This window comes from Elephas maximus, chromosome 11 (genome assembly GCF_024166365.1).
Source record: "Elephas maximus indicus isolate mEleMax1 chromosome 11, mEleMax1 primary haplotype, whole genome shotgun sequence".
NCBI classification, from domain to species: domain Eukaryota; kingdom Metazoa; phylum Chordata; class Mammalia; order Proboscidea; family Elephantidae; genus Elephas; species Elephas maximus.
In genome coordinates this window covers 92,041,296-92,067,158 of record NC_064829.1, presented here as the reverse complement: position 1 = coordinate 92,067,158, position 25,863 = coordinate 92,041,296, and the positions used below count along the sequence as shown (strand labels likewise).

The window sequence follows — 25,863 nt, the reverse complement described above, 5'->3', positions numbered from 1 at the left end:
ACTCCTCTTCTCAGAGTTGTTGTGAGGATACAGGGGTTCCTGACATATGAAAAGGGCTCAACCTACAATGGTTTCATGGGACAGAAAAAGACGTGTGGGAGACAATGAGATGATTATGAGGTCCAAGTTCGCATCAAGGGGCTGATTGAAGTCACACCCCATGATCCAATTCTGCTCTAAACACATAGAAACGTTGGAAAAATATGTGGCCACAGCCAAAGCATACAAAGAGAAATAAAAGTACTGGAAAAGTAAAAGGAACTCACAAAGGTAAGCAGAGGTTAGTGCTGACTGGGTCTTGGTGGTGTGGTACCAGGGGCCACAACCTCCATGTCTGCGTGGGGCCATGTAGTGATGGCCCAGGGGTGATTCAGCAGTCCTGGTGTGAACCTGGAAGTTATGAACCTGTTGCCTGTTAAGGAAGAGGACTGGAATATCTCCATTCCCTGACCTGGGTCATGGCCAGAATCCAGCTCCCTTTCCCAGTGTGGGGGTGAAATAATCCACTTGAATACACACAGATATCAGTACTTATCCTATATGGGGTGTGTGGTTCAGTTTTTTGTTTTGTTTTTATTGTCAATTTTTTGATTGATATATAATTGTGGCACAGTGGATCATTTTTGTGTGGCCTTTCTCACTATAGTCTTCTAACTCAAACCCAAGCGATCGGGTGGGACTGTGTAGATAGCGTAATTGTGGCCCACCAAAAGGATTGGTCAGTTTTGCCATCCTTCTGGGCTTGAAGCCAGCCATCACAGAGGTGGGAGAGAGAGGATACCACCATTACCAAGGAAGAACAGCCAGGAGCAGAGAAGGCATCCTTTGGACCCAGGATCCCTGCGCTGAGAAGCTTCTAGAACTAGGAAACAGAGAGAGAGAGAGAGCCCAAGAAGTGGCAGCAGAGAAACAATGGCAGGAAACGCGTGGTGGGCTTCCCAGGCACAGAGCAAGAAAGGTGATAACCTTTTGGCAGAAGTCTTGCCAGTGGAGTAGAGTGCCTCTGGGCACTTACTGGCAGGGGATGAAAGAGATTTATAACACTTGCCTGAGCAGGGAAGAGGCCTAGGGCCAGAGTGAAGTATGCATGCAGGCACAGTCGAAAAGAGCCTATCCTGATAGAAGAACAGTATCCTGAGTGTTCCTGAACCTGAATTGTAACCTGTTATTTCCCTAACAAACCCCATAATTGTGAGTATTATCTGTGAGTTCTGTGTGACCACTGTAATGAATAATGGAACCCAGCAGAGAAGTAGAGTGTGCTGTGGGAGGGACGGTTGGTGTCAAAATTGGTAAAGATGGCGGAGAGAGGAGATATAGCTGACCTCTGCCTCATAGGAATCAACCTTGGGCTGTTGATCTTGATTCTCCGTCCCTTTGTGAAGTTAGAGGAAGTCAGACACCACTCCCATATCATTTTTACAATAATTTACCTAATACAAAATTCACCATTCTAAAATGCAGTATTCAGTGCTTTTTTAGTATATTCACAATGGAGTGCAGCCATCACCCCTAGCTAATTCCATAACATATCCTTTACCCAAAAGTGAAACCGCATACCTATCATTGTTGTTGTTGTTGTTAGGTGCCATCGAGTCGGTTCCGACTCATAGCGATCCTATGCACAACAGAATGAAACACTGCCTGGTCCTGCGCAATCCTTACAATCGTTGTTATGCTTGAGCTCATTGTTGCAGCCACTGTGTCAATCCGCCTCATTGAGGGTCTTCCTCTTTTCCGCTGACCCTGTACTCTGCCAAGCATGATGTCCTTCTCCTGGGACTGATCCCTCCTGACAACATGTCCAAAGTATGCAAGACGCAGTCTCGCCATCCTTGCTTCTAAGGAGCATTCTGGCTGCACTTCTTCTAAGACAGATTTGTTCGCTCTTTTGGCAGTCCATAGTATATTCAATATTCTTTGCCAATACCACAATTCAAAGGCGTCAACTCTTCTTCGGTCTTTCTTATTCATTGTCCAGCTTTCACATGCATATGATGTGATTGAAAATACCATGGCTTGGGTCAGGCGCACCTTAGTCTTCAGGGTGACATCTTTGCTCTTCAACACTTTAAAGAGGTCCTTTGCAGCAGATTTACCCAATGCAATGAGTCTTTTGATTTCCTGACTGCTGCTTCCATGGCCGTTGATTGTGGATCCAAGTAAAATGAAATCCTTGACAACTTCAATCTTTTCTCCATTTATCATGATGTTCCTCATTGGTCCAGTTGTGAGGATTTTTGTTTTCTTTATGTTGAGGTGCAATCCATACTGAAGGCTGTGGTCTTTGATCTTCAATAGTAAGTGCTTCAAGTCCTCTTCACTTTCAGCAAGCAAGGTTGTGTCATCTCCATAACGCAGGTTGTTAATGAGTCTTCCTCTGATCCTGATGCCTCATTCTTCTTCATATAGTTCAGCTTCTCGAATTATTTTCTTAGCATACACATTGAATAGGTATGGTGAAAGAGTTCAACCATGATGCACACCTCTCCTGACTTTAAACCAATCAGTATCCCCTTATTCTGTCCGAACAACTGCCTCTCGATCTATGCAAAGGTTCCTCATAAGCACAATTAAGTGTTCTAAAATTCCCATCCTTTGCAATGTTATCCATAAATTGTTGCTATCCACACAGTCGAATGTCTTTGCATAGTCAATAAAACACAGGTAAACATCCTTCTGGTATTCTCTGCTTTCAGCCAGGATCTATCTGACATCAGCAATGATATCCCTGGTTCCACGTCCTCTTCTGAAACCAGACTGAATTTCTGGCAGTTCCCTGTCGATATACTGCTGCAACCGTTTTCGAATGATCTTCAGCAAAATTTTGCTTGCATGTGATATTGATGATATTATTCTATAATTTCCACATTCTGTTGGATCACCCTTCTTGGGAATAGGCATAAATATGGATCTCTTCCAGTCAGTTGGCCAGGAAGCTGCCTTCCATATTTCTTGACATAGACGAGTGAGCACTTCCAGTGATACATCTGTTTGTTGAAACATCTCAACTGATATTCCATCAATTCCTGGAGCATTGTTTTTCACCAATGCCTTCAGAGCAGCTTGGACTTCTTCTTTCAGTACCATCGGTTCCTGATCATATGCCATCTCTTGAAATGGTTGAATATCGACTAATTTTTTTTTGGTATAATGACTCTGTGTATTCCTTCCAACCTCTTTTGATGCTTCCTGCATTGTTTAATATTTTCCTCATGGAATCCTTCACTATTGCAACTCAATGCTTGAATTTTTTCTTCAGTTCTTTCAGCTTGCGAAACACTGAGTGTGTTCTTCCCTTTTGGTTTTCCATCTCCAGCTCTCTGCACATGTCATTATAATATTTGTCTTCTCAAGAGGCCCTTTGAAATCTTCTGTTCAGTTCTTTTACTTCATCAATTCTTCCTTTTGCTTTAGCTGCTCAACAGTCAAGAGCAAGTTTCAGAATCTCCTCTGACATCCATCTTGGTCTTTTCTTTCTTTCCTGTCTTTTCAGTGACCTCTTGCTTTCTTCATGGATGATGTCCTTGATGTCATTCCACAACTCGTCTGGTCTTCGGTCACTAGTGTTCAATGCATCAAATCTATTCTTGAGAGGGTCTCTAAATTCAGGTGAGATATACTCAAGGTCATATTTTGGCTCTCGTGGACTTGCTCTGATTTTCTTCAGTTTCAGCTTGAACTTGCATATGAGCAATTGATGGTCTGTTCCACACTCATCCCCTGGCCTTGTTCTCACTGATGATATTGAGCTTTTCCATTGTCTCTTTCCACAGATGTAGTCAATTTGATTTCCGTGTGTTCCATCTGGCGAGGTCCATGTGTATAGTTGCCGTTTATGTTGGTGAAAGAAGGTATTTGCAATGAATAAGTTGTTGGTCTTGCAAAATTCTATCATTCAATCTCCGGCATTGTTTCTATCACCAAGGCCATATTTTCCAACTACTGATCCTTCTTCTTTGTTTCCAACTTTCACATTCCAATCACCTAATTATCAATGCATCTTGATTGCATGTTCGACCAATTTTAGACTGCAGCAGCTGATAAAAATCTTCTATTTCTTCATCTTTGGCCTAGTGGCATAAATTTGAATAATGGTCTTATTAACTGGTTTCCCTTGCAGGCGTATGGATACTATCCTATCACTGACAGTGTTGTACTTCAGGATAGATCTTGAAAAGTTCTTTTTGACAGTGAATGCAACACCATTCCTCTCCCAGTTTTGTCATTCCCAGCATAGTAGACTATATGATTGTCCAACTCAAAATGGCCAATACCAGTCCATTTCAGCTCACTAATGCCTAGGATATCAATGTTTATGCATTCCATTTCATTTTTGAAGATTTCCAATTTTCCTAGATTCATACTTCATACATTCCAGGTTCTGATTATTAATGGATGTTTGCAGCTATTTCTTCTCATTTTAAGTCATGCCACATCAGCAAATGAAGGTCCCGAAACCTTTACTCCATTCACTTCATTAAGGTCGACTCTACTTTGAGGAGGCAGCTCTTCCCCAATCATCTTTTGAGTGCCTTCCAACCTGGGGGGCTCATCTTCCAGCACTACATTAGACAATGTTCTGCTGCTATTCATAATGTTTCCACTGGCTAATGCTTTTCAGAAGTAGACTGCTGGGTCCTTCTTCCTAGTCTGTCTTAGTTTGGAAGCTCAGCTGAAACCTGTCCTCCATGGGTGACCCTGCTGGTATCTGAATACTGGTGGCATAGCTTCCAGCATCACAGCAACACACAAGCCCCCACAGTACAACAAACTGACAGACATGTGGGAGATACCTATTAAAAAAATTAGTCACCTTCAATTCCCCTCTATTCCTATGCCCTGGTAACCAGTAATATAATTTCATTCTGGATATTTTATATAAGTGGAAACATACAAAAACATTCTTTCGATGGTCATCTATGTCGTACCATGCATCAATACCTCATTGTTTCTTTATGGCTGATATAGTATGAGGCAACAGCAACTGAAATCTGGCCTCCTAGTAAGGACTTATAACTCAGGATACTTATGACAAAAATTTTATGTGGAAGATTATTGCAATAAAAGAATGAAAACCAATACATATAGACAAACAGTGCCATGAAAAAATAGTCTACAGATGCTATAATTGTAGGAAATGGCACCCAAGAACATAGAGATAATAACATCAGAAGACAACTTCAAATTAGCATGTTCCAAGTTCTCACAAATAGGATATTTGTGAAAATAGGGTATTTTGAAAATTAACTAAGTAGAAATATAAGAGCATAAAAAGACAAAGATTGTATTAAAAGCCTCAAAAGATTCATTTCAAAATGTACATGGGCAACTTGTAAGAAAATTAGGGCAAACAATACTGAGGAAATCTTCCAGAACACAGCAAAGTGAGTCATGAAAATAATTACCGTAACATAGACAATCCTGCGACAATAACATTAACAAAGAATAAGCTACTAATGGATATATAGGTAGAGAGATACACTAAAGAGAAGTGGGAGGGTGCAAGGGAGTACATCCACCTGCAGATATAGGTTTGGGTGCTGATATCACTACATACACATTTGTAGATGCTGCCTGTATATTAATACAAACAATAGAACACACAAGGGGCACAGTTTCATGGCAACTTCCTAAACATAACCAAACACCTTGAGGGGCGAAGTTACTAGGTTTGGAAGCTAAGGACCATAGACTTGGGGGATATCTACATCAATTGGCATAACACAGCTCATAAATACAATGTTCTACATCTACATCTAACGAACAAATCTGTCTTGGAAGAAGTACAACCAGGATGCTCCTTAGAATCAAGGGTGGCGAGACTCTGTCTTACATACTTTGGACATGTTGTCAAGAGGGATCAGTCTCTGGAGGATATCATCCTTGGCAAAGTAGAGGGTTAGCGGAAAAGAGGAAGACCCTCAACGGGTGGATTGATACAGTGGCTGCAACAATGGGCTCCAGCATAACAATGATTGTAAGGATGGCACAGGACCAGACAGTGTTTCATTCTGTTGTGCATAGGATCGCTATGAGTTGGAACTGACTTGACGGCACCTAACAACAACAACACATCTACATCTTACATCCTGAATAGCTTCTGGGATCTTAAAAGTTTGCAAGCAGCCATCTAAGATATAACTATTGGTCTCATCCCATCTGGAGCAAAGAAGAGTGAAGAAAATGAAAGGCTCGAAGGAGCAATTAGTCTAAAGGGCTAATGGACCACATGAACCACAGCCTACACCTCTGAGACCAGAAGAGCTAGATGGTGCCTGGATACCACTACCAACCACTCTGACCAGGATCACAATAAAGGATTCAGGGCAGAGTGGGAGAAAAATTAAATCCACAAAAAAGACCAGACTTACTGGTGTGAGAGAGACTGGAGGAACCCCCGAGACTATGGCCCTATGACACCCTTCTAGCATGGAACTGAAGTTGTTCCCAGAGACCACCTTTTAGCCAAACAATAGACAGACCATCAAAATAAACAATAACAACTGAGAGGAACGAGCTCCTTAACAACAGTTAATTATATGAGACCAAAAGGGCAACATCTGCCCATAAGCCAAGAAGAGAAGGCAGGAAGGGGTAGGAAAACCAGGCAAAAGGTGACAGGGAATCCAGAGCCAAAATGGGGAGAGTGCTGACACATTGAGGGGACTTCAACCAATGTCTTGGAATGTTTTGTGTACAAATTATTGAATGGGAAACTATTTTGCTCTGTAAAACTTCACCTAAAGCACAATAAAAAGAATTTTTTTTAAGTGAACATAAATAAATAAATAGGTTAAAAGACACAGAAAACAAAATTTAAAACTTCAGCATACACCTACTGTGAGTTTCAAAAGGGAAAAAAAAAGTTACAGTAATGAACTGGCACTACTTCAGGTGATTAAAGCTGAGGAGTTCCAGAAATGAAGTAGGGCATCTTACCTGACTGAAGACACCTAATAAGGGCCAAGTAACATACATTTAAAAATAGGATCCTTGACATATCATAGCAATAGCGGCAGTACAGGATATCAAGAACAGGGGTGATTACTAAAGATGACTATAAAATGAAGGCAAAGTACCTAAAAGAACAACAATCCCCTTGTCAGCATGTATTTCATCAGCAATAACCTGTTTCTACATTCATTTGAGTCATTACCAACCAAGAATTTTATAGTCAGCCCAGCTATGATACAAAAATTAGGGTGAAAGGGTCAGTAATTGGTTATGACATCAGCACTGGTTGTCGTAGGGCTTCTCTGATCTCATAGGACTCCTACTTCATGCACTAATCTGTGGGTCAGAGTGCACCATCCTGAGATGTGATGAAGCTACAGGGGAGCCAAGTCCCCTTTACACCATCATATGTTTCCTTTGTTCTAACTATGTGGATGCTCATTACCTGAGATATCCAAGCACTTGCTAGTCATTTACACTTTCAAAAATAAGTAAGGAGGAAAATGACGAATTTTCAGAAGGAAAGGTCCTAGATTACCACCTCCAGTGAGTAAAGTTTTGTCATTTGCAATGGACAGGTACTATTTACTACAGGACATATTATGGACTGACTGCCAGAGGTGTCTGAATAATGTTTGTGATTAGAAGTCAGGTATGTCTGAATTCAGATCTCACCCTCTTTGTACTATGCGATACAGCTTTCCTAAACATGGAGGTTAAGTAGCAGCACTGAATTCTCAGAAGCAGCGCTATTATTGAAATGGCAAGCAGAACTGAAATTGCAAACACTGGGCCCTGACCTGCAGGGATATATGATGCTAACTAATGGTCTATAGTATTCCTAGAGGTTAGACTGATAGGATGCCAACAAGAGTATTAGTAATTTTTTTTCAAGGGTAGATGATCTGAGAAAAAGGACTCCAGTGCAAAGTAATGATCCCTCACCCATTATACAGATCTCAGCCTTAGAGCCCATTGAGTTAAAGACAGGACCAGTTCCATTGAGGAAGAGCCCTGCATACATGGCAGTAAATCCTCTAGTCCTCCCCGAGTGGGACTTGTGGCCATTTATCTCAGTAAATGTACTTGCGGAAAGAAGACTATTAAGGTATTTCAGGAATGTTGGATACAGTGTGAGATGATTTTGTTGCCAGGACATCCAAGTACCGTTATATTCCTCCTGTTGGAGTAGGGTCATATGGGTTCCAGTTAATAAATGGAGTCCTGGACTAAGCCCAACTCACAGAGTATGTGTGTCTCCATATTTAGTTTTGTAATATTTTATCATATGTGTAGATTTGTGAATTCTCTACCACTGTCAGAGACAGAACAGTTCTATCTGCCCAGGATTCTTTGTGTTGTTCTTTTATACCCACACTCACCTCCTTCCTACCCTGCCCTCGTCCCTAAACCCTGCCAACCACTAATCTGTTCTCCATTTCTAGAATTTTGTCATATGAAAACTGTTACATAAATAAAACCATACAGTATGTCCCTCTTTGGGATTGGCTTTCTTCACTCAGCATAATTCCCTAGATAGTCACCCAAGTTCTCACTTGTATTATAGTCCATTTCTTTTATTACTGAGTAGTATTTATGCATGGAGCCCTGGTAGTGCAGTGGTTAAGAGCTTGGCTGCTAACCAAAAGGTTGGCAGTTCCAATCTACAGGCTGCTCCTTGGAAACCCTCTGGGGCAGTTCTACTCTGTCCTATAGGGTTCATGCATGCATGCATCACAGTTGTTAAGCCATTCACTCATCAGAGGACATTTGAGCTGTTTCCAGTTTTTGCAAATAAAGCTGCTATGAACATTCATGTACAACAATAAAAACTATAAAGCTTTTAGAGAAAAAAGTAGAAGATACTCAGGATCTGAGTCTAGGCAAAAAGTTCTTAGAATTGACACCAAAAGCATGATCCATAAAAACAAAAAGTGATAAATTGGACCCCCTTTTATTTGTATTTTTTATACATATATTTAGTCATAGACTGGTGTTTTATTTATTCAAATTTATTATCTATATCAATTGATAGGTTCATGTTTTTCATATTAATTATGTTAATGTGGTTAATTATATTGAATTTTGAATATAAGGCCATTTTGAATTCCCAAAGTATACACAACCTTGTCATGACAGAATTTTTGGCCAATACTTTATTTAATCATTTTGCACTGAAGTTTGTGAGACACTGAACTGTGATTTTTCTCTCTTGAAATAGTCTTGTCAGGTTTTCATACTGGCCTACTAAAATATGTTGGAAAGTGATAGATAACTCTATAAAATTTTGTTTAAGAATAGGAGCCCTGGGGAGCAATAATTGTTTGGCTGCTAACTGAAATTTTGGTGGTTCGAATCCACCAGCCACTCCTTGGAAGGAAAGCCCTGTGATTTGCTTCCATAAAGATTACAGCCTTGGAAATCCTATGGGCAGTTCTACTCTGTCCTGTGCAGTCACTGTGAGTTGGAATCAACTCCATGGCACACAACAGTGTTTTCTGTTTCTCTTCCTGAAGTGTTAAGAACAACACACCAGAGAAAATTGCTGGGCCTAAAGCTTGTTTTGTGGAATGATCTTTATTTTCAGATATTATTTATTTAACAGAAGATGTTTCACATTTTCTATTTATTCTTGAGATCATTTTGGTAGAGTGTATTTTAAAGGTATTTGTCCATTTCATCTAAATTGGAAAAATTTGTTTGTAAAGTCCACTTATTATCCATTAAGTTCTGCAGGATTTGTAGTGATGTCCCATGTTTCATTCTGATACTAGTAATTCTTGGCTTCTCTCCTTTTCTTGGTCGGTATTCTTAGAACTTTAGACATTCAGAGCTTCATTGATTTTTCTTTTTTTTTATGTTTTCCTTATCAGTAAGTTCTCATATCATTATTATACCCTATCTCTTTCATGAGATTAATTTGTTATTTTTTCTAACTTCTTAAGATGATCAGCTGTTATTGTTGGTTGCCCTTGAGTCTATCTCAACTCTGTTGTTGTTGGGTGTCATGGAGTCAGCTCTGACTCATAGTGACCCTGTGCACAACAGAATGAAACACTGCCAGATCCTGAGCCATCCTCACAATTGTTGTTATGCTTGAGCCCATTGTTGCAGCCACTGTGTCAATTAATCTCATTAAGTGTCTTCCTCTTTTTCACTGACCCTCTAGTTTACCCAACATGATGTCCTTCTCTAAGGACTGGTCCCTCCTGATAACATGTCCGAAATATGTGAGAAGTAGTCTCGCCATACTTGCTTCTAAAGAGCACTCTGGCTGTATTTCTTCCAGGACAGATCTGTTTGTTCTTTTGGCAGTCCATGGTATATTCAATATTCTTCACCAGCACCATAATTCAAAGGCATCAATCCTCCTTCAGTCTTCCTTATTCATTGTCCAGCTTTCCTACGCATGTGAGGCAAATGAAAACACCATGGCATGGATCAGGCACACCTTAGTCTTCAAGGTGACACCTTTGCTTTTTAACACTTCAAAGAGGTCTTTTGCAGGAGATTTACCCAATATAATATGTCATTTGATTTCTTGACTGCTGCTTCCATGGATGTTGATCGTGGATCCAAGTAAAATGAAATCCTTGACAACTTCAATCTTTTCTCCATTTATCATGATTTTGCTTATTTGTTCAGTTGCAAGGATTTTTGTGTCTTTATGCTGAGGTGCAATCCATACTGAAGGCTGTGGTCTTTGATCTTCATCAGTAAGTGCTTCAAGTCCTCTTCACTTTCAGCAATCAAGGTTGTGTCATCTGTATAATGCAGGTTGTTAATGCGTCTTCCTCCAATCCTGCTGTCACTATTTTCTTCATATAGTCTAGCTTCTTGGATTATTTGCTCAGCATACAGTTCGAATAAGTATGGTGAAAGGATATAACCCTGACACACACCTTTTCTGACTTTAAACCACGCAGTATTCCTTGTTCTGTTCAAACAACTGCCTCTTGATCTGTGTACAGGTTCCTCATGAGCACAATTAAATGTTCTGGAATTTTCATTCTTCACAATGTTATTCATAATTAGTTATGATTCATACTGTTTTTGCATAGTCAATAAAACACAGGTAAACATCTTTCTTGTATTCTCTGCTTTCAGCCAGGAGCCATTTGACATCAGCAATATCTCTGGTGCCACGTCCTCTTCTGACCCTGGCTTGAATTTCTGACAGTTCCCTGTTGATATAGTTCCCTGTTGATATACTCCTGCAGCCACATTTAAATGATATTCAGCAAAATTTTACTTGAATGTGATATTAATGATATTGCTCGATAATTTCTGCGTTCTGTTGGATCCACCTTTCTTTGGAATAGGCAAAAATAGAAATCTCTTCCAGTGGGTTGTCCAGGTAGCTGTCTTCCAAATTTCTTGACAGACGAGTGAGCACTTGCAGTGCTGCATCCATCTGTTGAAATATTTCAACTGGTTTCTTTCAACTCCTGGAGCCTTGTTTTTTGCCAGTGTCCTCAGTGTAGCTTGGACCTCTTCCTCAATACCATCGGTTCCTGATCATAGGGTACCTCCTGAAACGGTTGAACATCTACCAATTCTTTTTGGCATAGTGACTCTTTGTATTCCTTCCATCTTCTTTAGATGCTTTCTGTGCCATTTAATATTTTCCCTGTAGAATCCTTCAATATTGAAAAACAAGTCTTGAATTTTTTCTTCAACTCTAGATTATTAATTTTCAGGCTTCCTTCTTTTTCTAATATTTTCATTTTAGCATTTAATTTCCCCATTTCTTAGGCTTTAACATGTAAGACTCGCATTATCATTCCATTAAAAATAAATCTATTCTTTATTTGTGTTTTTTCTTCCCAAGCACTGGTTATTTAGATGTACATTACTTTATTTCCAAAAATATAGGGATGTTATTTATTTTAGTTTGCAGAATTAGGTGACTCAAAAGTCCCAGAATATCCTGATTGCTTATAAAATGTCCCCAGGCTGGGACTGAGTAGCTGAGTGCACACTAGGGCAGCTTCACTGCCTTCTGGATTTCCTGCAGTCTCCCTCCTTGGAATGTGGGGTCTGGGTTACTTCTGGGCTAATGGAGGGCCATAGCCTCATACATGCTGGGCTGAGCTGGGGCCTCCCTGACTGGAAAGGAGGAGATGTGGTTGTCTTCTGTCCATGAGTCAAACTGTTCAGCTGGGCATAGGTCACAGCTTGAGTTTCTTCAGCTGAAGCAGGCTGGAGTAGAGAGAAAGTCAGAGAGCAGGTACGAGGTTGGGGCCAGGGGAAGTTTGGAGGTCTGCACAGGAAAAGACACACCTGATCGTCCATCTGTCTGTTTTCTTCTGCTTGTCTGTCCTTCATGTCCAGAAATTCCCCTGACAGGGAAGAAAGAAGGGTGGCTATTCCCCACCTAAGTCTTGAGTGGTTCACCTGGGCATATGTTGCAACCTGTGAACATTCATTTTCAGCGAGAGAGCCAGCGAGAGAGTAGAACTTGTCTTCTTGTCCCTCTTCAGTTAATTTTCCAGCAAGAAGCCAGACAGTTTATTTTAAAACACAAATTAGATCATGTTAGTCCCTTGCTCAAAACCTTCCAGTGGCTTCTAAAATCTCCTAATGGCCCCTTAAAACCAAACCAAATCCACTGCTATAGAGTCAATTCTAACTCATAGTGATCCTATAGGACAAAGCAGAACTGCCCCATTGGGTTTCCAAGGCTGTAATATTTACGGAAACCCACTGCCACATCCTTCTCCCGCATATGGCCCGTTAGGCACTGTTAATTCTGGGTGCTTCCTCCCTTTCTGACCACAGTTCCAAACACTTCTGCTCAATTGCCTTCAGTCACGCCTCCCATAAAACCCAAAAACCCAGTGCCATCAAGTCGATTCCGACTCATAGCAACCCTATAGGACAGAGTAGAACTGCCCCATAGAGTTTCCAAGGAGCGCCTGGCGGATTCGAACTGCCGATCCCTTGGCTAGCAGCTGTAGCACTTAACCACTATGCCACCAGGGTTTCCACACCTCCCATGCTGATTCCTAAATGTGTTTCTACCTCAGGACCTTAGCAATTGCCGTTCCCTCTGCCTGTACTTGCTCATCCATTGGTTATTTGTGTCGTTTATTTTTCATTTGTATCTCAGGAAGCTCCATCCCCCTATCTTGCTTTATTTTTCTCAATAGCACTTTGTCCTCTCTGACACTGCGTATACATTTGCTTTTCTCTCGCTTGTCCTCTAGAATGCCCTCGATGAGAAACAAGGGAATTTCATTCATGGTTATATCTCCAGGGCTAAAACAGAGCCTAGCAAATTGTAGATTCCCAATAAATATTTGTTGACTCATTGACAGAATAAATTGTTGAAGGGGAAATTAGGGGTTTTTAAAGGCATTTGTTTATTTTTTTATCAATTTTCTCTCTCACCTACACACACACACACACATATTTTTAAGGGCTTAGTATTTGCCAATAGGAGCCCTGGTGGTGCAATGGTTAAATGCTCTGCAGCTAACCAGAAGGCTGGAGGTTCGAACCCACCTGCTGCTTTGCAGGAGAAAGATGTGGCAGTCTGCTTGCATAAAGATTGCAGCCTTAGAAACCCTATGGGGCAGTTCTACTTTGCCTTACAGGGTTGCTACTCCATGGCAACTGGTGGTATTTGACAGGAGGTTTAGTGAAGAAGACAGAAAAGGAGATGAGATAATGTCTCTACCCTCAAGAAGCTCATGGTCACAAGATTGAGAACCACAAACAAGTGTTACGAAGAAAATGTAACAGTGATGTGATGGGGAGTAAACAAAGCAAAGGAGCATAGAGCAATTACTTCACTGATGTCACTTCTCAACCCGGGCACTATTGACATTTTTGACCACATAATGATTTTTGGCCTCTGCATTATAAGATGTTTAGCAGCATCCCTTGCCTCTACCTACTTCCCAGTTGTGACAACTAAAAACATCTCCAAACCTCGTCAAATGTCCCCTGAGGGGTGGGCAAAGAGTGCCTGTCCTGTGTTCACAGGCAAGACGTGGAGCCTCTGCAAATGTCTTCAGTCCTTCAGGGCTACCATATCAGTGTTGATCTCAGCTATGTGTCCCTTTGTTACCAGAATAAGGTTCTTGCCTCTCACTGGTCAAGAATGAGCAGGTAAGGCACGTAGTTTTCCACACAAGCAAAGCTTTATTGAAGAGGCTTGCAAGCAGAGATGAGGAGGGCCTAGAGTAACGCATACCCCTGTGTCACAGAACAAAAGACAGGCCGAGTTTTTAAAAGTTCTCAGGCAGGAAAAGATTCATGTTTATTCATAGGCACAGGCAGGGATATGTTAACTAATGTGCGTGAGCAGCAGCATTCCAAGATGGCTCCTGTCCCAGAGGCCTCTGGGATTCGTAGCAGGATTTATCATGGGGTGTTGCACCTGCGCAGTCTCTTGCTCCCAGAGTTCAATCCCCCGCTGGTGCTGTAGCCCCTCACTGCCCCTGGTGGAAAGTCACACAGTGGTCACAGGTAGATGTTCTGAATGTGTCCCTGGACCTGGTTTTCTCCAGCTGCTTCTAAAAGGCAACTTTAAAGAAGTTTGCAGGCTGTTTTTAGATACCCTGCCCCCATTGTTCTGAGGAATGGCTTTGTTTCTGCACTCTGGCCCATTTCTTGTTACTTTGTTTGCAGATTTTGGAGTTCCTCTGTTCTCCCTCTTACTAAGTCTCTAGGTTCCACACTCGACCCCCTATTACCTCCCTGATAGTCTGTTTTTCTTTTACTTTCTTCTCCTCTAACCATACCAGTCTCTTCCTCAAACAGGCACCCTCTGATCTCAGGGCTTTTGCTCCCTGTTTTACCTTCAGCTTCGTTAAAGCCCCTGAGGGGCCCTTCCTGTCTCGGCTGTGTAGATTGGGAAGAGCTGTGAATATGAATTCTGTCTGGGGAAGGGCAAAGATTTTCCCCCAAAATACCAGTGCAATGTTGAAGGTTAAAAAATAAAATGAAGACTGTAGAGGATTGAGATTGGTTCGAGGCTCCTCAAGCTCCACCCATAGTCCCTTCAACCCAACTTAGACCTGCCTAGGAGAAACAGGAAGGAAAGACTCACTATTTTGGGCACTAGTCCAGACAAAGTTGTGAAAATGCAAAAGACCTGGTAAGAGATGGCCACCCTATAACCCAGGGATCTCCAATCACCTGAGCTCAGGGCTTCAGGTTGGCTGTGGGTTAAGGGAAAGGTGGCCATGTGCTTGACTCCTCTGTAGCTCCTTGGCCCCAGGAACCCAAGGAAGAAGTGTCTCAGGAGAGGTCGCCCTGGTTATAACCTCAGTATTTACATTCCTTCCCCTTCCAGCCTCCCACATAAACTTCCCTCGCAGCACTCGCCAAGGAGAAGTAGGACGAAGGAGAGAGCCCAGATCTCCTCATGCGGCAAGGGTAACTGGACGATTTTCACAAGATAGGCACACCCACTGGGTGAAACAGCCTGGGACCCAGCACCCCTTGTCACCACGTGATAACATTGAGACAGAATCCCACAGTGCTATATTCTTTACCTGGCTTCCTCCCTTACAGTGTTGTATTGCAAAATCTTTTCCTTTGCTCTCCCCCACCCCCTCAGCTTTGCATTTGAATCCTTTTTGCTTGGAGGTTGTATGTAAACCCCACTGCACCTGTGTAGTGATTTAGGAAATAATATTGGAGTCATTATTCCCTGTCCTTGAGCATAGAGAGTGTGACCCAGCTGGAGCTGGGCTCACAAGGGCTCACAAGGACTCACAAGGACACATCAACTGGGCCCTGAGGTATAAAGACAATAGCTAAAATAATCTTGGAAAGTATCTTTTAGGGAACCTTTCACATAAGCCAGAACACAAGAGACTTTCTACTCTCATCTTTTTCTATTAGCATTTAGTGAATAGAAACTTGTTAGACCAACGAAGACCCTCCTGAATGTCTCTGAAACCTGTATCAATGATTGTTGAGAGGGACAGTTCAAACTGTAGGATCACAGTTTCTAACCAATCTGCGAAAAGCTGAAACTTTCAATGTTTTGCCCATATTGTACTGTTAATATATACTGATGACTGTAATTTTCTCTGGACTTGGGCTGACATGGCTGTGACAGCATACTTGTCCGCTTCCCACTTTTGTCTTTTTGAATATATGCTGAATAAAACTTTCTTTTTGCTTTACTAAACTTTGTGATGTTTTTTCCCCTAGAATAGTAGTATAATTAAGAATATTGTTGACGTAACTTGTATGAACTCCCTACTTGTAAATCCCTTTAAAGGTAACATGCCTGCCCACCCCTGGCAAGCAGTCTTTGCAACAGTAAGCTCCATCTGACTCCACTTCCTTGTACAATGAAATACAGGTACCTTTTTGTGCTCTCACCTCAGTCTCTGGTTTATCGGCCAATACAAGTCATGCCAAGTAAGAACCTGGGGTTTCCACCCAGTAGCAACATCAGCTGCTAAACAAGAAGGGGAAAACAACAGCTGCTAAACAAGAAGGGGAACAACACCAGGTGTAAACAGAAGGGGAACCATTTCTTCCCTAAGACCATGCCCTGCTTCTCGCCCCTCCTCTGCCATCACAGGAGCTGGACAATGAGTTTCAGCTCCAGTTGCCATGGAATTGACTTCAACTCAAGGTGACCCCATGTGTGTCAGAGTAGAATTTTGCTCCACAAAGTTTTCAATGACTCATTTTTCAGAAGTAGATCGCAAGGTTTTTCTTTCAAGGAGCCTCTGGGTGGACTTGGACCTCCAACCTTTCGGTTAACAGCTGAGTGTATTAACCATTTACACCACCCGGGGCAAAATATGAGATACATTTTCTAAATTGATTCAATTTTTTTTTTTTAAGTAAAATATACACAGCAAAAGATACACCATCTCAACAATTTCTAAACTTACAAGTCAGTGAAATTGACTACATTCTTCAAGTTGCGCAACCATTCTCACTATCCTTTTCCAAATTATTCCACCACACCTAAGCTCACTGCCCCCTAAGCTTCTCATCTACCTTTTAAGCTGGTGTTGTCAATTTGACCTCCCAAAATTCTTTAAAAGAGCACAATCCTCAAGGCAGACATACTTCACTAATTAAGCTATACTATTTTTTTTTTTTTATTACTTGATTCAAAGAAGACTTCAAGATTAAACACACAGGATCCAATGAGATACCGTTAAAGTGTCTGTGAGAACTCTGTGTTGGCCAGACAGGGAGAAAAAGAAACCATTCAAAGTCGTTTTTGGGTGTCTTGAAGTTGATTCTGACTCATAGTGATCCCACGTGATGGAGTAGCACTGCACACAACAACAGACAGGCTATAACCTTTACAGAAGCAGACAGCCACTGGGGGGGTTCAAACCTCCAACCTTTTGGTTAGCAGCTGTAGAACGACTGTAATCACTACATTTTTAGTATTTTTATGCAAATAATAAGCACCTTCTACTTTTGTTTGCCAACAAACAGTTCCCTCCCCGCCCCCCCAAGGTATTTCTGGTAAGTACCCTATGCTAATTTTTTTTTTTTTTTTTTACAGCAAGATGTAAAAAAATTGGTATAGCAGCACTTAATACCTCATGGGGGGATGGAAAGGCTGGCAAACAAACAAAAAAAATACAGTAGGCGAATCCAAGCCTGGGAGAAATCACCAGAATGGGAACTGAAGATTTAATTCAAACTAAGAATTAGGTAGACAGAAATATGCACCTGGGGATTTAGATGGCGTATTAGTTTCTTTTTTTCCCCCCCCCACTGGATTAGTTTCTTAGGACTGCAGTAACAAAATAACACAAACTGTGTGGCTTATAATAACATAAATTTATAGACTCAGAGTTCTAGAGGCTAGGAATCCAAATCAGGGTATTGGTTATGTTAATTCCTTTTGAGGGTATAAGGAAGATTCTGTTCCACGCCTTTCTCCTACCTTCTGGTCATCTAGCTACCTATCTAAAAGAAAACCAATTATAAAAACCCCAATCAACACGCCCCTCCCTTCTTTGTCTTGCTAACCAGGAGCTTGTTTTGAGCAACGTTTTTCAGGAAGTCACAGCAGATAGTGGCTCCATCCACTGAACTGGCCCAAGCTACACCTTGAAGTATGCGCAGATTGAAGAGATCACGTCCTTCAGCCGACCCTGGACCCGACTGTCACCGGAAAGAACGATATTTCCCAGCCCATGATTTTACCTGATTCCATTTTAGAAGCAAAGGGTCCCACTACACGCACATCCGGCAGAAGATTATTTAATATCTGGACCTCCAAGTATGGACATGGGAGGGCTAAGGGCAGAGAGTTCCAGGTACCAAATCCAACCCCCTACACCACTGGAAACAAAAAGCTCCCCAGCTCCCTCAGACAGTGAGCACGTGGCCCTGTGGTTGCTAGACCCCCCCGTCACTCCTTGTATGCGCAGACAATAAACTTGCCACTTTCTGTTTCCCTTGCAATTAGGGTCCATCTTATTTCAATCTGCTAATAAGACAGGACAAGAACTCGAGTGGCATTCGGTTACAATTATATTGGATTAGGATCCATCCTACTCCAGTATTACTTCATGTTAACCTGACTGATAACATCTTTGAAGACTCTATTTCCAAGCAAGTTCACCTTCACAGGTACAGGGGATAGGACTTTAACAAATCTTTTTGGTGAACACAATTCAATCCATAACAGCATAGTATGGATGACAAAAGAGAAGTTTTAAAATATCGTGATCAAGATACGTCTTTAGCAAACTCCCTGACCTGTAAGCCACTTCAGTGTGCTTGAACAGTAATCTCAACCATGTGAGGCTAAAAACTTCATTTCTCTTAGCATGATAAAACTTTTTTTGCCTTAGTGGACATCTTTGGTTCTTTGAAGATTTAGAATAATTTTGTATTAGGTTCATAAACAGTTTGTTTTTTTAACATAGGGAACTCCCTGTGTATTTAATATCTGGTGTTCCTAATTTTTAAGAAAATATAGCATATTGAAGACTAACATATCTACTTTGGATTGCAATAAAGAATATGTGTTGAAGTTCATTTTTGAACTTGTATTTTAAATCCTTGATAGCTGGAATTTTTCTTCATAAAATTTCCCTTAAATATTTTTAAAATCTCGTTGATGGGGAGACATGATTTCCTTTCATCTTACTTAAGTCCTGCTATAACAGAACTATCACAACTGGGTGGCTTTAAAGAACAGAAATTTATTTTGTCATACTGTGGGAGGCAAGAAGTCTGAATTCAAGGTGTGGGTCTAAGGGAAGGTCCTTCCTTGTCTATTTCAGCATTTAATAGCTCCCAGCAATCCTCAGCATTCATCAGTGTTCCTTGACATATATCTTCCCCTGTATGTGATTGTGTCTATTCTGGTCTTTTTATAACTCAGAAGCAATTAGGTTTAGGACTACCCTACACTGGTTAAACCTCATTAACATAACAAAAGAAAACCCTATTACCAAACAGGATCACAGTCACAGGTACCAAAAAAAAACCAAACCCATTGCTATGGAGTCGATTCTGACTTATAGTGACACTATATCACAGAGTAGAACTGCCCCATAGGGTTCCCAAGGAGCGGTTGGTGGATTCTAATTGCCGACCTTTTGCTTGGCAGCCCAGCTCTTAACCACTGCACCATCAGGGCTCTATCCACAGGCACAAGAGCCAGGAATTCAATACATATCTTGAGGTGACACGATTCAATCTATAACACCTAGATTCTATTAATATCACATCTAAACTTATATTTGCTCTTGGCTTGACAGCCTGCTTGCCCTGAACCCATCTCCAACCCATATGCCTCAAATACAGATTGTTTATCGTATCTTCAAGTTATGGAGATCTGTCCTTTCCACATAGTAGACCATATGATTTTCTGTTTCAAAATGGCCAATACCAGTCCATTTCAGCTCAGTAATGCCTAGGATATTGATCTTTATGAGTTGCATTTCTTTTTTGACGACTTCCAATGTTCCTAGATTCATACTTCGTACATTCCACAGTCCGATTATTAATGGATGTTTGCAGCTGTTTCTTCTCATCTTCTGGCGCTATATCAGACAATCTTCACTGCTATTCATAAGATTTTCACTGGCCAACTTTTTTCAGAGTACACTGCCAGGTCCTTCTTCCTAGTCTGTCTTAGCCTGGAAACTCCACTGAAACCTGTCCACCAGGGATGACCCTGCTGGTATTTGAAATACCAGTGGCATAGCTTCCAGTATCACAGCAACATTCAAGCCACTATAGTATGACAAACTGACAGACACGCGGTGGCCCATGAAGTTAAACAGGCACTGATGCTATTATTTATACTATTTCTACTCTCACCATTTTACAATAGCCAAGGAAATCCTGTGGAGTTCGGTTCTACTCTGTAACATATGGGGTTTCTGTGAATCAGAATAGACTTGATGGCAATGGGTAAAATACCCACAACATAAAATGTCCCATTTTAACCATTTTAAAATCTACAGTTAAGTGGCATTATGTACTCACACAGAGAAAATATTAAAGTTGTCAAAGATTTCATTTTACATGGCTCTACAATCAGAGTCTATGGGAGCAGCAGTCAAGAAACCAAAGACATATTGCATTGGGCAAATCTGCTCCAAAAGACCTCATTAAAGTGTTAAAGAGCAAAAATGTCATTTTGGGGACTAAGGTGTGCCTGACCCAAGCCATGGTATTTTCAATTGCCTCATATGCAAGCAAAAGCTGGAGAATGAACAATAAGGAAGACAAAATAAGAATTGATACATTTGAATTACGGCATTGGTGAAGAATATTGGATATAAAATGCACTGCCAGAAGAACGAACAAATCTTTCTTGGAAAAAGTACAACCAGGATGCTCCTTAGAAGAGAGAATAGTGAAACTTCATCTCACATACTTTGGACATGTTATCAGGAGGGACCAGTCCCTGGAGAAGGACATCATGCTTGGTAAAGTAGAGGGTCAGCAAAAAAGAGGAAGACCTTCAACGAGATGGATTGACACAGGGTCAGCAACAATGGTCTCAAACATAGCAACAATTGTAAGGATGGCAGAGAACCAGGCAACATTTTGTTTTGTTGTACATAGGGCCACTATCGCACCTAACAACAACAAGAAGTATTCACAATGTTGTGCAACCATCACCTCTACTTTCAGGAATTTTTCATTACCCCAAATGGAAACCCCATACCCATTAAACAATCACTCTCCATTCCCTCCTTTCCCCAGCCCATGGCAACCACTAATTTGCTTTTTGTTTTTATGGATTTGCATATTGTGGATATTTCAGAGAAATGGAATCATACAAATCAGGTTCTGATTTCAAGGAGAATGCATGCAAAGACAGTTATTAGCAGAAGTGGCTGTTGAATGCAGTCCTTCAGGTTTAGACTCTAGAATTGGATCATTCCTCATTCAGAGGAAAATTACACCCTCTGCTGATGGAAGATGGAAGGGTGATAGCCCCTGGCAGGTACTATCATCTCAAGTATTAAGGCTCCCATCATTGGTGGATGGGCATAAGGTATATGTGGAAAGGAAGATATAAATTTGTTATTATTCCCAGATGAAATTATTACATACAGAGAATATCTGAAAAAAATCCACAAGTTATAAAAACAAATAAGAGAACTTAGCAAGTTCATTAGATACAAAGTCAATATAGAAAAATTACTGTAATTCCAAACAGTAACAGAACATCATGTTTCATAAAGTAGAGGTTCAGTGAAAAGGAGGAAAACATTCCATGAGATGGACTGACACAATAACTGTGACAATGGCTCAAACATACCAACGACGGTAAGGATGACATAAGACAAGGCAATGATTCATTCTGTTATACAAAAAATCGCCAGGAGTCAAAGCTGACTCAAAATCAACTAACAACAGTAATTACAAACTATTGGAAACTGAAATTAAAAAAAAAAAAAATTTTACAATAGCATCAGAAAATCAAATAAAGAAAAAGAAATCTAAGAAAAGATGTGTAAGGCCTCTACAATGAAAACTAAAAGAAATCGTTGTGAGAAATCTTATGACCCAAAGAAAAAGGAGAAAATTCCACATTCATGTGTAGGAAGACTCAATATTGCTAAGACATTAGTTCTTACCAAATTGATCTATATGTTCAATGGAATCCACTCAAAATGCCAACAGGCTCTCTCTAGAAATTGATAAACTAATTATAAAATTTATATGGAAATTAAAAGATTCAGCATAGCCAAGACAGTGTTGAATGAAAATAACAAAATTGGAGGACTAACACTGCCAGGTTATCAAGATTTACGCTAAAGTTACAATTCAACACAGGGTTATATAGAAACAAGAGTAGATGAACAGTCAATAAAACAAAATAAAGCCTGGAAACAGATCTATACATATATCTAGACATGTAAAGACAATGCTGAAATTCATAAGGAAAGAGCATTATTTCATATAAATATAACAAAACATATTAGAGGAGGCGGGGCCAAGATGGCGGACTAGGTGGACGCTACCGCGGATCCCTCTTGCAACAAAGCCTCGGAAAAACAAGTGAATCGATCACATACATGACAATCTACAAACCCTGAACAACAAACACAGATTTAGAGACGGAGAACGAACAAATACGGGGAGGCAGCGATTGTTTTCAGAGCCTGGATACAGCGTACCAGTCAGCAGATTTTCTGGAAAAACTAGTTTCCCAGTGATGGCTCGGAGACAGCAGTCCATATCAAACCACATAAAGAAGCAGACCATGACAGCTTCTCCAACCCCTCAAACAAAAGAATCAAAATCTTTCCCAAATGAAGATACAATCCTGGAATTATCAGATACAGAATATAAAAAACTAATTTACAGAATGCTTCAAGACATCACAAACAAAATAAGGCAAACTGCAGAAAAAGCCAAGGAACACACTGATAAAACTGTTGAAGAACTCAAAAAGATTATTCAAGAACATAGTGGAAAAATTAATAAGTTGCAAGAATCCATAGAGAGACAGCATGTAGAAATCCAAAAGATTAACAATAAAATTACGGAATTAGACAACGCAATAGGAAGTCAGAGGAGCAGACTCGAGCAATTAGAATGCAGACTGGGACATCTGGAGGACCAGGGAATCAACACCAACATAGTTGAAAAAAAATCAGATAAAAGAATTAAAAAAAATGAAGAAACCCTAAGAATCATGTGGGACTCTATCAAGAAGGATAACTTGCGGGTGATTGGAGTCCCAGAACAGGGAGCGGGGACAGAAAACACAGAGAAAATAGTGGAAGAACTCCTGACACAAAACTTCCCTGACATCATGAAAGACAAAAGGATATCTATCCAAGATGCTCATCGAACCCCATTTAAGATTGATCCAAAAAGAAAAACACCAAGACATATTATCATCAAACTCGCCAAAACCAAAGATAAAGAGAAAATTTTAAAAGCAGCCAGGGAGAAAAGAAAGGTTTCCTTCAAGGGAGAATCAATAAGAATAAGTTCAGACTACTCAGCAGAAACCATGCAGGCAAGAAGGGAATGGGACGACATATACAGAGCACTGAAGGAGAAAAACTGCCAGCCAAGGATCATATATCCAGCAAAACTCTCTCTGAAATATGAAGGGGAAATTAAGATACTTACAGATAAACACAAGTTTAGAGAATTTGCAAAAACCAAACCAAAGCTACAAGAAATACTAAAGGATATTGTTTGGTCAGAAAACCAAAAATATCAGATACCAGCACAATACAAGGTCACAAAACAGAATGTCCTGATATCAACTCAAATAGGGAAATCACAAAAACAAACAAATTAAGATTAATTAAAATATATATATATATTACACATAACAGGGAATCATGGAAGTCAATAGGTAAAAGATCACAATAATCAAAAAGAGGGACTAAATACAGGAGGCATTGAACTGCCAGATGGAGAGTGATACAAGGCGATATAGAACGATACAAGTTAGGTTTTTACTTAGAAAAATAAGGATAAATAATAAGGTAACCACAAAAAGGTATAACAACTCCGTAACTCAAGATAAAAGCCAAGAAAAATGTAACGACTCAACTAACATAAAGTCAAACACTATGAAAATGAGGATCTCACAATTTACTAAGAAAAATGTCTCAGCACAAAAAAGTATGTGGAAAAATGAAATTACCAATAACACACATGAAAAGGCATCAAAATGACAGCACTAAAAACTTATTTATCTATAATTACCCTGAATGTAAATGGACTAAATGCACCAATAAAGAGACAGAGAGTCACGGACTGGATAAAGAAACATGGTCCATCTATATGCTGCCTACAAGAGACACACCTTAGACTTAGAGACACAAACAAACTAAAACTCAAAGGATGGAAAAAAATATATCAAGCAAACAATAAGCAAAAAAGAAGAGGAGTAGCAATATTAATTTCTGACAAAATAGACTTTAGACTTAAATCCACCACAAAGGATAAAGAAGGACACTATATAATGATAAAAGGGACAATTGATCAGGAAGACATAACCATATTAAATATTTATGCACCCAATGACAGGGCTGCAAGATACATAAATCAAATTTTAACAGAATTGAAAAGTGAGATAGACACCTCCACAATTATAGTAGGAGACTTCAACACACCACTTTCGGAGAAGGACAGGACATCCAGTAAGAAGCTCAATAGAGACACGGAAGACCTACTTACAACAATCAACCAACTTGACCTCATTGACTTATACAGAACTCTCCACCCAACTGCTGCAAAGTATACTTTTTTTCTAGCGCACATGGAACATTCTCTAGAATAGACCACATATTAGGTCATAAAACAAACCTTTGCAGAGTCCAAAACATCGAAATATTACAAAGCATCTTCTCAGACCACAAGGCAATAAAACTAGAAATCAATAACAGAAAAACTAGGGAAAAGAAATCAAATACTTGGAAACTGAACAATACCCTCCTGAAAAAAGACTGGGTTATAGAAGACATCAAGGAGGGAATAAGTAAATTCATAGAATGCAACGAGAATGAAAATACTTCCTATCAAAACCTCTGGGACACAGCAAAAGCCAATTTATATTGATAAATGCACACATACAAAAAGAAGAAAGAACCAAAATCAGAGAACTGTCCCTACAACTTGAACAAATAGAAAGTGAGCAACAAAAGAACCCATCAGGCACCAGAAGAAAACAAATAATAAAAATTAGAGCTGAACTAAATGAATTAGAGAACAGAAAAACAATTGCAAGAATTAACAAAGCCAAAAGCTGGTTCTTTGAAAAAATTAACAAAATTGATAAACCATTGGCTAGACTGACAGGAAAGGAAACAAATAACCCGAATAAGAAAGGAGAAGGACCACATCACAACAGAACCAAATGAAATTAAAAGAATCATTTCAGATTACTACGAAAAACTGTACTCTAACAAATTTGAAAACCTAGAAGAAATGGATGAATTCTTGGAAAAACACTACCTACCTAAACTAACACATTCAGAAGTAGAACAACTAACTAGACCCATAACAAAAAAAGAGATTGAAACGGTAATCAAAAAACTTCCAACAAAAAAAAGCCCTGGCCCGGACGGCTTCACTGCAGAGTTCTACCAAACTTTCAGAGAAGAGTTAACACCACTACTACTGAAGGTATTTCAAAGCATAGAAAATGACGGAATACTACCCAACTCATTCTATGAAGCCACCATCTCCCTGATACCAAAACCAGGTAAAGACATTACAAAAAAAGAAAATTATAGACCTGTATCCCTCGTGATCATAGATGCAAAAATCCTCAACAAAATTCTAGCCAATAGAATCCAACAACACATCAAAAAAATAATTCACCATGATCAAGTGGGATTTATACCAGGTATGCCAGGCTGGTTTAATATCAGAAAAACCATTAATGTAATCCATCACATAAATAAAACAAAAGACAAAAACCACATGATCTTATCAATTGACGCAGAA

At 40.1% G+C, this 25,863-nt stretch overlaps 1 protein-coding gene across 1 annotated transcript in view; it reads right to left on the bottom strand.

Annotated features, from left to right (window-relative positions):
* The window catches only part of LOC126086190 (leukocyte immunoglobulin-like receptor subfamily A member 4), a 55,053-nt gene that overhangs the window by 12,343 nt on the left and 16,847 nt on the right, over positions 1-25,863 (bottom strand). Inside the window, 1 exon segment of the mRNA XM_049902371.1 lies at positions 18,112-18,241. Within this exon segment, the coding sequence (XP_049758328.1) occupies positions 18,112-18,241 (130 nt within the window).